At 47.1% G+C, this 14,804-nt stretch overlaps 1 protein-coding gene and 2 non-coding genes across 3 annotated transcripts; 1 reads left to right on the top strand and 2 right to left on the bottom strand.

The window, feature by feature from the left end:
- Nucleotides 1-3,675: 3,675 nt before the first annotated feature.
- Nucleotides 3,676-3,747, bottom strand: TRNAW-CCA (transfer RNA tryptophan (anticodon CCA)). Its single transcript has one exon. It is a non-coding gene; the product is annotated as a tRNA-Trp (tRNA).
- A 508-nt stretch (nucleotides 3,748-4,255) lies between these two features.
- Nucleotides 4,256-4,327, bottom strand: TRNAD-GUC (transfer RNA aspartic acid (anticodon GUC)). The gene has a single exon. It is a non-coding gene; the product is annotated as a tRNA-Asp (tRNA).
- A 74-nt stretch (nucleotides 4,328-4,401) lies between these two features.
- L2HGDH (L-2-hydroxyglutarate dehydrogenase) lies at nucleotides 4,402-8,358 on the top strand. The gene has a single exon (XM_072655651.1). The coding sequence runs from the start codon at nucleotides 4,468-4,470 to the stop codon at nucleotides 5,830-5,832; it is 1,365 nt and encodes a 454-aa protein (XP_072511752.1). The 5' UTR covers nucleotides 4,402-4,467; the 3' UTR covers nucleotides 5,833-8,358.
- The last annotated feature ends 6,446 nt before the right edge of the window (nucleotides 8,359-14,804 follow it).

Genomic DNA, 14,804 nt, shown 5'->3' with positions numbered 1-14,804 from the left:
CACTATACTAGCATCTTTTTGTTTTGCACACCATAAGGGTAAGACTTCTCACAAATTTTTTAGTGGAGAAAATATTTTAGATGTTATCCAAAACAGTGTTATGGCAAGAATAGGGTTTATATTATAACTATATCAAAATGAAAGTTTTTTTATTTTGATGAGAAAAATTACTCCAACTGCCAAATTTTATGGAAATAATTTTAGGTTATGATATTAAAATAGTTTAATGGGATAATACATGCTGCAAGAAAGGGAGCAATTTAACTTATGGGGATAGCTGATTCCAAACATAGCTTTTTACATTCTCTTTCTTTGAAGAAGGAATAATTTTGCTATTCGATTCTATCCTCTTATATTTCTCTCATTCCCCCAAAGCACAATGTGCCCATTTAACATGATCTATGAGTAGATTTCTTTTGAATGCCTTTTCTTTTCTCCTCTATTTCAACAGACATTTACTCTAAAAAAAAATTATTGGTATCTTTCATGTTTATATCACCTTTATTTCTGAATATATTCTCTTCTCAATTCCTCATCAAGCCAACTTTGAAACAAAGAATAGGAAACGAAAGATTAAAAGGAGGTAGTCCAGGAAAACAACCAATACTTTAACAAAGCCTGACAATATAGGCAGTTTTCCACACCCAGAGACACCCCCAATCTCTATAAGGGCAGGAGGTGCTCTTTCTCAAAGTCTTTTTTCTGGGCTAAGTTTCTTGTGCGTTATTATTAATAATAATTACGATATTATACTTTTCATTATAATATAATAATTATTCAGTGAGTTGAATGCCTTTTCATCAACCTTATTATGTATGTTTTTTGAGAGATAAAAGAGGTTTTAGTTCACAGTTCAAGAAATGAGTGACCAAGTATCAGTTCCCGTAGGATAACTGTTATGGGTAGGCAGCTGCCTATACACTATGATTGTATAGGTCCAGTAGAGACCTCCTTATGCAAAAATCTCTCCTTAATGTGTCATGGGACCGGAAATTCTATCAGTTGAGATTGAGTCCTTTGAGTCCTGATGGCCTCCATTTGCTTTGAGGGTTCTAGAAGTTCTCTGACAATGAAGGAAGGCCCACTCGGTATATTGTACAAAAGAAACACATTGACTACACTTAGCATTCAAGGGGCATCAAGGGGCTGAATGCTGAATTCAAACTGTAAGAGGTGAGTGGAAAGTGGTCATTGTTTGTCCCAGGGGCTAGGGAGAGTGTAGATAAAGACGTGTCCTTCTAGTGTATAAAGTTTTGTTCTAAAAAGAGACTATGTGACTTACTTTGATTAAAATGGTGATTTTTTTAAATTGAATTCTTCCATACAAGAAAACATGCACCTAAAACATATCCTTGAAGAATTTACTTATCTTTCTTCTTTGCAGAAATGGAGGGCTATGGAGTATGGAACACACACTCAGTCACTTCCTTGGACCCGACTTCTGCTCTAGGGGTATATACAGGCCAGCTATGTTGCAGGTGGAAGAAAGACTACCAGCACGTTGCTGTAGAGGACGATTGGCTAGAGAAAATACAAAGTGCTAGAAAGAACCTGGCATCCCTCTTGGCCAAAACTCTTATGATATATTTGCCTACCAGATCATTCTAGAACAAGGAGGCATATCAGAAGTGACATATGTGGACTTGGAGAGTTCAGGGAACCATAAATATTGAGTTTTGGAGTACTTGGGACCCCAAAATACCAACACCCCCGGGTCCTGCCTGAATGAATTCGACTTCAACCTTCTTTCAGCCAAAGTAAAACAAAGTTTATTAAAGATTTGCCATACTGGGTTGACTCTTAAGAAGGTACACCATTTGTGAAGCTTGTATTGACAAGTACGCCAGATTGAATCTGAGCACCTTCAAGGAGGGAAGATGGAATTTATATACAGAAAGACTGTGGAAGGGATCTGGGGGTGGTCAAGTAGTCTGGGGTGATGGGAGAAGGGGTTTTGGAAAGGTGTTGAGAAGTTGTCTAAGGAGGATCTTAATGGCACTGAAGTGACTACAGGTCAAAATCAAAAGGGTGGGATTCTGATGTGACCCAGGGTGGGAAATTGCTGGAGGCTACAGACAATGGAAGGGCAGGCCAGGTTAAGCCTAACAGATCTGGGTGTGAAAAGCCATATTAAGTAGGAAGATTCAAGGGGAGTTCTAGGAGGTTCCCAGGATCTGTACCCCATTGGACTCACATCATAACTAAGGCTGTGTGATTGGAAAGTCATACATGAATTCCAGACCACACCATTATGGCCCTTCCCAAGAACATAGCCTCTTCTCATTTCCAGTCCATCTAAGATCAAGCTTATTAAAAGGGAGACAGCTTAAGTGGAAAAAGGGAGAAGCTTTAGATAGAGCATTTTGTTAACTGATTAGTATACTCCAGGCACTTTATGAAAACTTAATTGGCCAAGGTAACCTTGGGCAAGTTCCTTATAACTTCCTTGGGCCTCAGTTTCCTTATCTGTAAAACAGAAAGACCAGGACAGACGTTTCCAAACTCCCTCAGCTCCAGATCTCCGGCCCAATGGTTTGTGAAATGCAGACACCGAACCCAAGGTCCTCCAACGTCCAAACTCACTCTGGATTCAGGATTCCTCCCTTATCCTGTGCATGACAGCGCTCCTTGCCAAGCAGAAGGCAAATCTAATGATCCAGAATAACAGACAGAGACCAGGAGGAAAAGTCCACCTTCAAGACAGAAGCAAGCATGACTTTGAGGGTTGGGCATCCCTGAGGATCTGCTGTTGTATCTGGAGAGGTCACAAACCAGTCTGAGGAACCAGTCACTTGCTCCTGGGGGCAAAGGCAGAGGCTTACCTGGCTCACTTGGAGATATCCAAGAGCAAAGCAGCCCTCTCCCATCCCTCCCTGACAGTGGCTACAAGGGATGGGTGCCCACACACTGGGACAGCCCACCAACCCTCTCATCCTGGGACTCGGACTGAGCCTCCCAAGTTGAACTGAGGTGATAGGGAAGGCTGCCAGCTCGTGGGCACAGCGGCCTTCCGATCTTGGCAAGGAGAGGGAGTCCGTGCCAGCCTACCCGAGGGCGCGCCCAGCCAGGTGCACGCAATGGCACACCGATACGCTCTCCTGGGCCGCCCTTGGCTCGGGTGATGGGGTCGCAGCTGGGCCAGGATCAGGAAGTTCAGGTCCATCAATTTACTAATTATTCAACGAGCATTTATTAACAGTCTATCCCGTCCTGGGGATGCAGGGCCCCCCCGATGGGGAAGCTGTGCCCCAATGGGGGGCGTCACAGTGGGGGGCCCCGGGGCAGGGGCAGGATCTGACCCGCGTCCACTGCGGGACATTCCCGCCAGGCAGGCGCCAGTTTCCCCTTTCTCCTCTCCACTCTTTGACCACGTGTACATAGCCTCGTGGAAACTTCCGAAGGCGGCCCCCGCCGGGCTCGAGCCCGCGGTCATCAGGGGTAGGGAAGGAGCCTCTCCGGCCGTGGAATGGATGACCTGAGGATGAGCACGGCCCCACCCTCTGAGTTCTGAATCTCTCGGGCCCAGCCCGTGAACCCCTGCCCGTGAACCCCTGCCCGGAGATACCCCAGCCGCGTTCGTTAAGTGAGAGAGTGACGGCAGGGTCGGAGGGGGGCACAGGCGGCCCCGGGTACCTCCGTAAAAGGTTGCCCGGCCTCCCCGAGTCAAAAAAGCCTTGACCCCGACGTGATTCGAACACGCAGCCTTCTGATCTGGAGTCAGACGCGCTACCGTTGCGCCACGAGGTCCTGCTGGGCTGAGGCGCGCGCGGGCTCCTAGAACCTCGCCGCCCCGCCCGCTCCCGCCCGCGCCTGCTCAGCGCGATCCCGCCTTCCCTCCGCCTGCGGGGACGCGAGAGGCTGAGCCAGGCCGGCGGCTGCCTTTCCTCGGCGGGCTGCGGGGATTCCCAACTTCCCCGATCCGGGCGCGTCCGCACCCTCCGCTCTCCAGGGGAGGGAGGCGGCACCAGGGCTCCCGCCCCGCCCTTCGCGCCCAGCTCTCGGCTCTCTGCTGGTTACAGCGAGGTAGCCGTGCGAGACCCAGGAAGGTAGCACAGCCCCGGCGGCCGCGCCCCGCCCCCGGCCCGCCCCGCCCCTTTCCGGTAGGAGGCCGGTGGGCGCCCGTAGCCTCTCCCCCTGACTTTGAATTGTATTGCCCAGCACCGCCCAGGGCCCCCAGGCTTCCATCACTCGTGGGGCTGCTCCCAGAAAACAAATGGAAATCCAGTCCGGGCCTGGAAAAAAATAAGCCTCCACTCTCCCCGTCGGGGAATTGAACCCCGGTCTCCCGCGTGACAGGCGGGGATACTGACCACTATACTAACGAGGAGCTAGTGCTAGCTTCTCTTTCCCAGCCCAGTTCAAGACTCGGCCAAGCTTTTCTTTCCCCACTTTCCCCTCCCCCCCACCGGAAGTCACCGCCTGGCTCAGCTCCGCTTCCGGCACTGACTTGGGGCTTCGAGGCAGGCCATGCTGCTGCTCAAGGACGCCATGGCGGCTCCGAGGGGCGCCCTGGTGGCGCGGCTTGTCCGGGGCCTGGGCGCTCCGCCTCAGGCCCGAGGCCTGGCCGGCCCGGAGCCGCAGGGCGGCGGTGGCAGTGCCGACACATACGACGTGGTCGTGGTGGGCGCGGGGATCCTGGGCCTGGCCGCAGCCCGGGCCCTGCTGCTCCGGCGGCCGCGCCTCCGCGTGCTCGTGCTAGAGAAGGAGGCCGGCGTGGCGCGGCACCAGACAGGCCACAACAGCGGCGTCATCCACAGCGGCATCTACTACACGCCAGGCTCGCTCAAGGCCCGGCTGTGCGTGCGCGGCGCCGGCCTCCTCTACGCCTACTGCGACCAGCGGGGCCTGCCGTACCGGCGCTGCGGCAAGCTCGTGGTGGCCGTGCGCCGCTCCGAGCTGCCCCGCCTGCGGGCGCTGTACGAGCGCGGCCAGCAGAACCAGGTGCCCGGCCTGCGCCTGCTGCCGCCGCCCGACATCCGCGCCCGTGAGCCCCACTGCCGCGGCCTGCTGGCCCTCGAGTGCCCGTCCACGGGCATCGTGGACTACACGCGCGTGGCTGCCGCCTTCGCCGAGGACTTCCGCGAGTCCGGGGGCTCCCTGCTCACCGGCTTCGAAGTGAGCAGCATGCAGCTGGCCGCGGCCCGGCCTGAGGCCCCTGTGGTGCTGAGCAGCGCCGGCGGAGCCCACGTGCGTGCGAGATTCGTGGTCTCGTGCGCAGGGCTGCACTCGGACCGCGTGGCCCAGCTGAGCGGCTGCAGCCCCGAGCCGGCCATCGTGCCCTTCCGCGGGGACTACCTGCTGCTCCGGCCCGACCGGACCCACCTGGTGCGGGGCAACATCTACCCGGTCCCCAACCCCGAATTCCCCTTCCTGGGCGTCCACTTCACGCCCAGGATGGACGGCAGCGTCTGGCTCGGGCCCAACGCCGTGCTGGCCTTCAAGCGCGAGGGCTACGGCCTGCTGGACTTCTCGGCCCGGGACACGTGGGACGCCCTGCGGAACAGCGGCCTGCTGCGGCTGGTCCTGCGCCACACGTCCTTCGGCCTGGCCGAGATGTACCGGGCCTTCTTCCTCCCCGCCACCATCCGCCAGCTGCAGGAGTTCATCCCCGAAATCCGCGCCGAGGACGTGGTCAGGGGCCCCTCCGGGGTCCGAGCCCAGGCCCTGGACAGCAGCGGAAACCTCGTGGAGGATTTCGTCTTCGACGGGGGCGCGGGGGCGCTGGGGGCCCGCGTGCTGCACGTGCGGAACGCGCCTTCGCCCGCCGCCACCGCCTCCCTGGCCATCGCGGAGGAGATCGCCCAGGAGGTGGAGCGGAGGTTTCAGCTGTAACCGGCGGCCCTCTGCTGCTTTGGGACTGTGAGGCCAAAAGGCTGGATTGGTTATTTTTGAGAAGAAATTTGGTAGTCTCGTTAATAGTGGGGAGGACACTAAAATGGGAATTGTGCACTGTGAAAATACTTGTTTTGTCAAATGAAAACCTGGGATCCTCTTAAAAAAATGTACTCGTGTGTGTAAAAATCCCTGCGATGGACACTTGTTTGGCAGGTGTGAAATTGGCAGTGATCACTGTGCGGTTGTTAAGCGGTCCATCAGAAGGCATTCTGATTTGGTTACTGTGTAAGGCGCTGCTAAATACTGAGTACAAAAACAATAAAGATGACAGTGCCTTCCCTCGAGGACCTGACATTGTGGGGAGGGACACGTCAATAACTGCAGAGTAGATGGAAAGTAGCCTGAGAGCTCCTGGGCCTGGGGCAGGCCTCCAGCCCAAGGGGGCATTGAGCTGAAGGAATCCAAGGCATCTAAGAGTTAGGAGTGAGGGACGAGCCTGGTGCAAAAGCTGGGAGCTGGGAGCTGGGCTGTGGTCTGTTAGAGTAGTAGGTAGGCTGGTGTAGCAGCGTCATGGGGAAGACCCACTATTGGCAGAAGAGTAAAGTGCCAGAAGCCTGGGAAAGTAGGAAAGGACCAGGTTAGGAAGAGCCTTAGATGCCGAACAACTTCATATTTAATTCTGGAAATAATAGGGAGCCTAAAGAGTTGAATAGCAGGCTGCCATAGGGAGACCTAAGTCACTGGCTGCTGGAGGATGGATTGGAAATGGAGGTTGTTTAGGAGTCAATTGCAATAATCGCAATGACCACACGTACCAGTTTATAGAGGAAAGAAGGAGATAGGTACAAGAGATGTTATGGAGGTAGAAACCACAATATGTGTCATATTGCAAATATGGAGTGAGTGCAAGTGCACAGTCAAATACAACACCCAGATTGTGAGCCTGGCTAGTGCCCTAAGAAGTAGAAATAGGGAAGTTTGAAAGAGGTGGGAATTTGGAGGAGACAGAAAATATGCTCTGTTTTGAACAAGTTGACCTCTTAGGCCCTGCTCTTGTAATCACACACAGATAGTTATGCAGACCTCTACTTAAACCAATTTCTATGTAATTTGGATGTCCTCAGAAGTGGAGAAGGGAGGAAGGGAGAGCAGCAAGCAGGCAAGGGGACCACTCATCCATAGAGGGAGGGGACCTCCCTCAATGCACATGGTCCAAGGACACATAGGGGCTGGGGACATAATCCAGAGCAGGAGAAGGCCAGGGATAGCCCCATGGTACTGCAACACAGAGGGACAGAGGACAGACTCAGGGGCAGGACACATGAGCAGAGTGGTGCAAAGGTCTCTCTTGTGATCTCAAGCCAACCCTGTCTCCCCATCTGGCAGTGATACCTGCCTCTGGTTACTTTTTGGGTGAGTGGGGAGGCTGAGTGCCTAGCACAAGGGAAGGAGCAAAGGAAGAGCACAGTACTATAAAGTAAACGTGGATTTTGGAGGGGGAAATGCAGATGCCTTTCAGAATTCTTTATGTGGGTAAGGTGAATTTATGAAAAGTGAGAACTGTCTGTATATGCATGTGTTATACAAGTGTGTACATAATACTAGAGGAGGAGAAGTGAGGCTGGTGACCTGCACAGCCCTCCCTCCTTCAAAACAAAGTCAAGTGCAAGTCATGTCATTGTGTCTCTGATGGCACGGCCTTCTTCGGCAACAAAGGACGAACAGAACAACAACATAATACTAATAGACCTTCACGCCCTTCCCCTAGTGACAGTGGGGAAGGAGTGGAGTAGGGTGTGAAGAGAGTAAGAGTTACTACTTTAGTATTTTCAATGAATTCAAAGTCTTCCCATTGTGGGTACCACATCAATGCCCTCGCTTCCTGTGTACCTCTTGTCCATGCCCTCCCACAGAGGAGTTGCCTTTAGGTGGTGCCGTGGATAGAACAGTGGACCTGGAACTACAAAGACCTGAGTTCATCCTGACCCAGACACTTACTAGTTGTGTGACAAATCTCTTAATTTCTCAGCCTTATTTTCTTAATCCTTAAAATGGGGATAATAATGCTTTTCCCCTCCCCAAATATATGGAAGGCCTTTAAGTTCTTTTAGAGGGTAATGTGAAATATCAGAGATAGGGCTACATATAAATTATGTTACCATTTAAAAAGAAAATTAAACCAGTTGAGTGAATTGGCATATTGCCAACAAGAAAGTTAACATTTTCCCCAGGAGCAGGGCTGTTGAGCTCCCATCATGTGGCTACCATATGTCAGATATATTCAGGCCTGCGTCATATTTCAATGCCTTTTTCTGCTTTTGACCTTGTTGAGAAAGTATCTGAGTCCAGTTAGACATGTCTTTCTGAATTCAGTTAAAGTAAGTCAACATAGCACTCTCCTGAGCTCATTCTACATTCAGGGCACTATGGGAAACAAAAGAAGTCATTGTAACATGACACTTCTACTGTCAAAATTATAAACTGCTTGGAAAAGCAAATAAACATATGGAAAGTTAATACCAATTTAAGTAACAGGTCAATGAGATGTCAGACGACAGTGTGTGGCTAATTATAAAATTAATTTATTGTACTATTAGAGTTCAGAGGAGGGAGAGACCTTCCCTTTGGGACAGTCAAGATAGGGGAGAGAAAAGAGGTAGATTTTATGCTGGATTGGATTTCATGCAATTCACTAAACTCAAGGATAGTGGTCCCCTCAGCAGTAATAGGAAAGTTTAGAAGATAGAAGAGATAAGTTTTGTTTTGAACACAATGAGTTTGAGATGCATATATGAGGCTATGTTGATATTAATATTAAAATTTAATTAAAAATGAAAATTAAATTTAAAATATTAATGTCACAATACAAAGGGCCTGGCTTCTCCAGTAACAGTGGTGAGAAAGGGTAGTAGAATCCTTGGAGATTCTAACTTTCCTAAACCCCTTCATTTTACAAATAAGGACGAATTGGAACTCTGAGGCATCAAGTGACTTGTTATTAATACATTTAGAGCTGGAAAAGACTTTTAAAGGCCATTTAATCTGACATTCTCACCCCACCTTACTTAACAGACCAGGAAATTGAGGCCCCAGAGTGGTAGAGCTGGATTTGAATCCAGGGCCTCTGACTCCATATACCAAAAAACATGTTTTTCATTAGATCCCGATGATTTGAGCAAGATACTTCTAGGGCATTGAGGACCCAATTATCGAAAAAAAGAGATTCAAAGAGCTTAAGTTCTCCTTGGAGGATGGAAACATGAGAAATTCCACAAGTAGACACTGATAAGTTTTAAGTGTCTACTATATTTCAGGTACTTCCCAAATGTGATCTCATGTTATCCTTACACCATCTCTAGAAGCTCAGTACATGTATTATCCCCATTTTACAGATGGGGAAACTGAAACAGATGAAGTGATTGCCCAGGGTCACACAGCTAGTAAGTGTCTGAAATTAGATTTGAACTCTGATTTTTCTAACTCTGGGCCTGAAAGGCCAAGCAGAGTAGAATCTTCTGCTATTTTTGTTTTACTAAAAGTGCCTCTGATTGAATAACGTGATTAAAAAAGATCTTCCCTACACATTGGTGGGCCTGCCCATCAGGGAAGCTTGATTAGGGCAGTTGTTTTGTAGGAGGGGCCCAGGTACCTTTTGTTTTTTTTATTGAGGCACTGGGTCAGAGGGTCATGCCCTTTGGCTCTGAAAAGTGTATAAATACTCTGAGGGGGAGGTTTTACTTTGGGACTTATTGACTAGACGCGTTTGTTTGGCCAGAAGACTCTGGGAAGTGCTAAGGAAACCACCCCGCCCCCCCAACCCAGATGGTGGTGTTTCCCTCTCTGGTAACTATGGTCTGACAGCTGGACCTGTCTGTTGAGTTGTGATGTTTGTATTGGTTATGTTCGGACAGAGGAAGCCCTGTCTGTTGATCTTTGATTTCTCTGTATTGTCTCTGAAGTTCGGGTGCTGACTTTTTCCCCTGAATTAACTGATTGATACATGTGCTTGATTAAAGTGATTGTTAACTCCTCAAAAGCTGCCTTTCCTTTTATAATTGCAGATCTAAGATCCTATAGTAGCAGGCCCCCCTTCCCATGTATGTGGGGTGCTTCCTGATACAGGGTCCAGTATTCTACTCACTTCACCACCTAGCTGGCTTTAAGGTAAGTAAGTATAAAACCAGGTAGAGAGCCATGGAGACAAAGGTGATTTGAGGAGGAAGGAAACACCCAAATTCAGAGGTGGGGGTGGGGGAGTAGGGAAACTCTGGAAAGGCTGGAGACCGCATCCTATATTCTGCAGACTAAGAACTGACAAACCTGTACCACCATGAAGATATATGTGGAAGTGACATCTCCAACACCCCCCGGGGGACCTGAGAAGGGGCTGCATCAGCAATAGACAGGGAACACGGTGGTCATCCACCTGTTACTCCTCTTCCTAAAAAGGAAGGGGAAGGAGAGACCAGTTGGGTTTAGGATCAGGGATGAAATAAATCTTCCACCATCAGCCAGTGATAGGCTAAGTTGGGATATCTATCACACACTGTCCGAGGACACTGCTATATTTAGAGGGAAAATAACACGAAGGCCATTAGGGTAAGTAGATTGTCTTACATTTGTGTTTGTTGGTGTTCCAGAGCTCACACTTCTGTGTTGCTTTAAGGGTTAAAAAAGATTTGTTTCCCTGGAATCCAGTAGAGATAGGCAAGGCAAATATATCAGCTTCAATTGACAGAGGATGCTCAGGGTTACCCAACTAGTAAATGTGTGTGTGTGTGTGTATGTGTGTGTGTATGTGTGTGTGTGTATGTGTGTGTGTGTGTGTGTGTGTGTGTGTGTGTGTGTGTTTGTGGGGAAGGAGTCATTAGTTTATAGATTTAAAGTCTATTAGAAGGGACATAAGAGATGTAATCATTCCTCCAGACCCCTCCACAAACATGGTACAGTGGAGAAAGAGCATTAGCTCCTGCATCTGAGCTGTCTCCACCCCTTCCCTGTCAAATGCCTCCTTTGACACTTACTGACCACGTGACCTGGGATAAGGTCAACACTTTTCTCTTTCTGTGAGAGAGGGCATCTAATCCAGCTCCTCAGAACCAAAGAGATGAGGTGACTAGCATATTGGGGAGAGGGTGTGGGACAGGGAAAGGACAGGTCACTTGGGCAGTAAGTAGCAGGACAGGAATTTGAACTCAGGCCCTGTGACTCCAAGATCAGTTCTCTTTCCACAGCACCCCATAATCTCACCACATGTTCCAAGAGAGGATCATGACCTAGAAATATGGAGAGACACCCTGGATCACACAAGTATTAAGAAGTAGGGTCAGTATTTGGAACCCCAGCTCCCTGATTTTAAAGTCAGTGTTTTTTCATCATAAGTTTGTGAAGAACCTGGGAGCAAGTATTATTGCCTCCATTATACAGATGAGTAAATTGAGGCACATAGAGGTCATATAACGTTAAAAATAAATGATGTTTTGGACTTACATGAACTGATGTAAAATGATGTGAGGAAAACCAGAACATTGTACACAGCAATATTCTATGATGAATATATTGTATATGAATATATTGTATGATGAACTATGAATGACCTAGCTGTTCTCAACATATGATGATCCAAGGCAATCCCAAAGGACTCATGATGAAATATGCTATCCGCTTCTGGAGAAAGAACGGATATCATCAGAAAACAGATAGAAGCATACTGTTTTTCACTTTCTTTCATTTTGTTATTTGAGTCTTCTCCAATGTGGAAATGTTTTGTATGATGACACATGTATAACCTAGATCAGATTACTTACCATCTCAGGGAAAGGGAAGGCGCAAGGGAGGGATAGAATTTGGAATTCAAATCTTTAAAAAACAACAAATGTTAAAAATTGTTTTAACATGTAATTAGGGAAAAAAACAAAATATTAAAAGGAAAAAGTATTGTTTGTATAGCAAATCCCAGAAAGGAATGTTTATTGCATGACTTCCTTGTCTCTTCCCTCCTTTTCCTTCTTCTCATCCTCCTCTCTCTTTTAATTCAATTAACTCATGAGACATTTCTTGAGAGTCTCCTATATTCAAAGACGTAACAAAACTGTCCTCAAAGTTCAATTTGATTTCAGCTGACAGGGGTATCAGAGGCTTTCTAGTTCAACACTTTTAAACAACTGAAGCTCACACCCAGGGAGGATATGCCCAAGATCACAGAAGTAATAAATAAGAGACAGAAACAATATTCGAACCCAGGTCCTCTAACTCTGCAGCCAATGCCCTTTCTACTGCATCCCACATCCAGAGAGCTTTTGTTAAGCTCCTACTTTGTGCCAGACACTGCTTGAAAATGAAGCAATGATTTAATAGTTCAGCCTTCCCTGTTTTGGAGCAGGGACATGGCAATGATTAATGAGAAAGTTACTTTAAAAAAGAACTCAAAACAACTTCATGATCAGGGTGTTTCTCATCAAGGAGTAGATAGTACTGAGCCAGGAGACCACCCAGTGGAGCAATGGGGAACTGGGCCTGGCTCCTTTTTTGTGCAGCATGGTAGCTCAGAAAACATGGGCCGCCCACCTTGGAAAAGCTATCGAAATCCCTAAGCCCCCAGTTCATTGTCAGCCCTGAAGTAGCTGGACCTTGGAATTATAATTAAACAACTTATCCTTGAACTATTTTTGACAAATTAATTAATTTACTTAAAAGTATCTATCATGTCACAGGATCGTGTGTTTAGAGCTGGAAAGTACTTTAGAAGACATCTCTTCCATTCTCATTTACAGATGAGGAAACAGGCTCAGAAACACCATGATGACAGAGAACTCTAGATTTACAAGTAGAAAGGAACTGTGCTAATTTAGATCAGCAACTGATCTCTTTCCCCAGATCAGCAACTTTTCTGTAAGTTAGAATTTGAGAGGCTTGCCAGGGAGCACTGAGAGAGTAAATGATTTGCCCTGAGCTACATGAGTCCGGCAGGATTCAAACCCAGGCCTTCACTTATAGTAGAGCTCTTTCTCCTCTACATCATATTGCCTCCAAGATTATGTGGGCTCTTGGACTACAAGGGAACCAGAGTACCAGAGTTGGAAGAGATCTTTGAGAAAACATGTGGTCCAACTCATTTTTAAAGTTGAGGAAACTAAGGCCCAGATAAAAGATAGACTTGGTGAGTAAATGGAAGAGATAAGATTTCCTAGCTCTCAGTCCAGCGCTAGAAACTTTCAGAGGAGGAGGAAACAAGAAGGCAGAGGATCCAAGAAAGTGATCTTAGGGCATCAGAATCTATGTTCCAAGGGATCTCAGAAGTTGCCAATTCCAGTCCTTTTCTGAACAAGCATCCCCTCTACCATATCCTAGACAAAAGTTGATCCAGGCTGTATTGGAATGCCTCTGATAAAGTGGAGCACATTCAAATGGTTAGCAAGTTTTCCTTGATACCAAGCCGAAATATCCCTCTTTGTAACCAACTCTCATTTCTTATGGTTGTACCCTTTGGGGCTAAGAAGAAAACATCTAGTCCTTCTTCTACATGACAGTTCTTCAATTACCTGAAAACAACTAAGACCCCAGGTTTTTCTTCTCTAATTTAAATATTGCTGGTTCCTTCTCCTGATTCTCATGGCATAATCTAGAGGTCTTTCATTATTCTGATCACCATCCTCTAATTGTATTCCAAAAAATATGCCATCCAGAGCTGGACCTAATACTACTTCTTTTCTTTGACTTCTCCATTTATTTATTTTTTCTATTTTAAAAATTCTGCCATTAACAAAATAGCTGAAATGATGCTTTCCACATATGTAAAAGAACAGAAAGAAATGATTGTACACAAAACAGTGAATCTCTATTATGAAGAGCTTTTTTTTGTTGTTAAGTATATAATAAAATCAACATGTTTCTTTCAAAGCTATCCTTTTGGCAATTCTTTCTGGTCTATTCTCCTATGTAGTAAAAAATACGTCAGTGACTGGGAGTCCTTTACTAGTTTGTCAGAAGGTGGGTAGAATGCTTCATGTCCTCTGGGATCCTGTCTAGCCATTGCTTTGATCAGAGTTCTTCAATTTCTCAAAGTCACTTTGAACACCATACTCTAAATGTAATCTTACCAGGGCAGAGTGTGTATATACAGCCAGATTCTTATTCATTCATACTAGACACTGGATCTCTCTTAATTCAGGTTACTATTGCTTTAGCCTTATCACACATTTTTGTTGCCATACACTCTAAATTCAATGGAATTTTCCTGGGACTCCTTTTTTTTTTTGGAGGACGGGGAGAGCGTTGTATTTCCAGCACAGTGCCAAGCACATAGTAGGTACTTAATAAGTTTGTTGGTTTGGCTAGGGTGATCTCAAACCTACACAACGCAGTGACACTGATGTTACATTGGTCTGTAAGGGACCATGTTGTCTCAACAGCCCTAATGTAGCTTATAATTAGTCACACATTGTGTAGATATCTTAGGCTTCAGGTCCCAGCTAAAACTCCATTGTCTATGAGAAAGTTTTCCCAGTCTCCCTTGATATTAGTGCCTTCCTACTGAATATATCTCATATGTACTTAGTTGTTTGCATCTTGTCTCCCTTTTAGATTGTGAGTCTGTTGAGTCTTCCGCTATTTCTTTCCTCCCTCCCTCCCTCCCTCCCTCCCTCCCTCCCTTCCTTCCTTCCTTCCTTCCTCCCCAACAGGGCAACTAGGTGGTATAGTGGATAGAGTGCTGGGCTTGGAGTCAGGAAGACTTGTCTTCTTGAGTGCAAATCTGGCCTCACACACTTACTAGCAACTTTGTAACACTGGGCAAGTCATTTCACTCAGTTTCTTCATCTGTCAAATGAGCTGGAGAAGGAAATGGCAAACCGCTCCAGTATCTTTGCCAAGAAAACCTCAAATGAGATCATGAATAGTCAGACATGACTGAACAACAGCAAGGGGTTATCTATTATTATTACTGGCAATAAATTATAGAAGGGATACAG

The sequence above is a fragment of the Notamacropus eugenii genome, chromosome 3 (genome assembly GCF_028372415.1).
Source record: "Notamacropus eugenii isolate mMacEug1 chromosome 3, mMacEug1.pri_v2, whole genome shotgun sequence".
Taxonomy (NCBI): domain Eukaryota; kingdom Metazoa; phylum Chordata; class Mammalia; order Diprotodontia; family Macropodidae; genus Notamacropus; species Notamacropus eugenii.
This window is presented reverse-complemented; position numbering and strand designations above follow the sequence as displayed.

Bases quoted from the DNA above. Each gene is read 5' to 3' on its own strand.
- L2HGDH (XM_072655651.1), top strand. From the start codon at position 4,468: ATGCTGCTGCTCAAGGACGCCATGGCGGCTCCGAGGGGCGCCCTGGTG.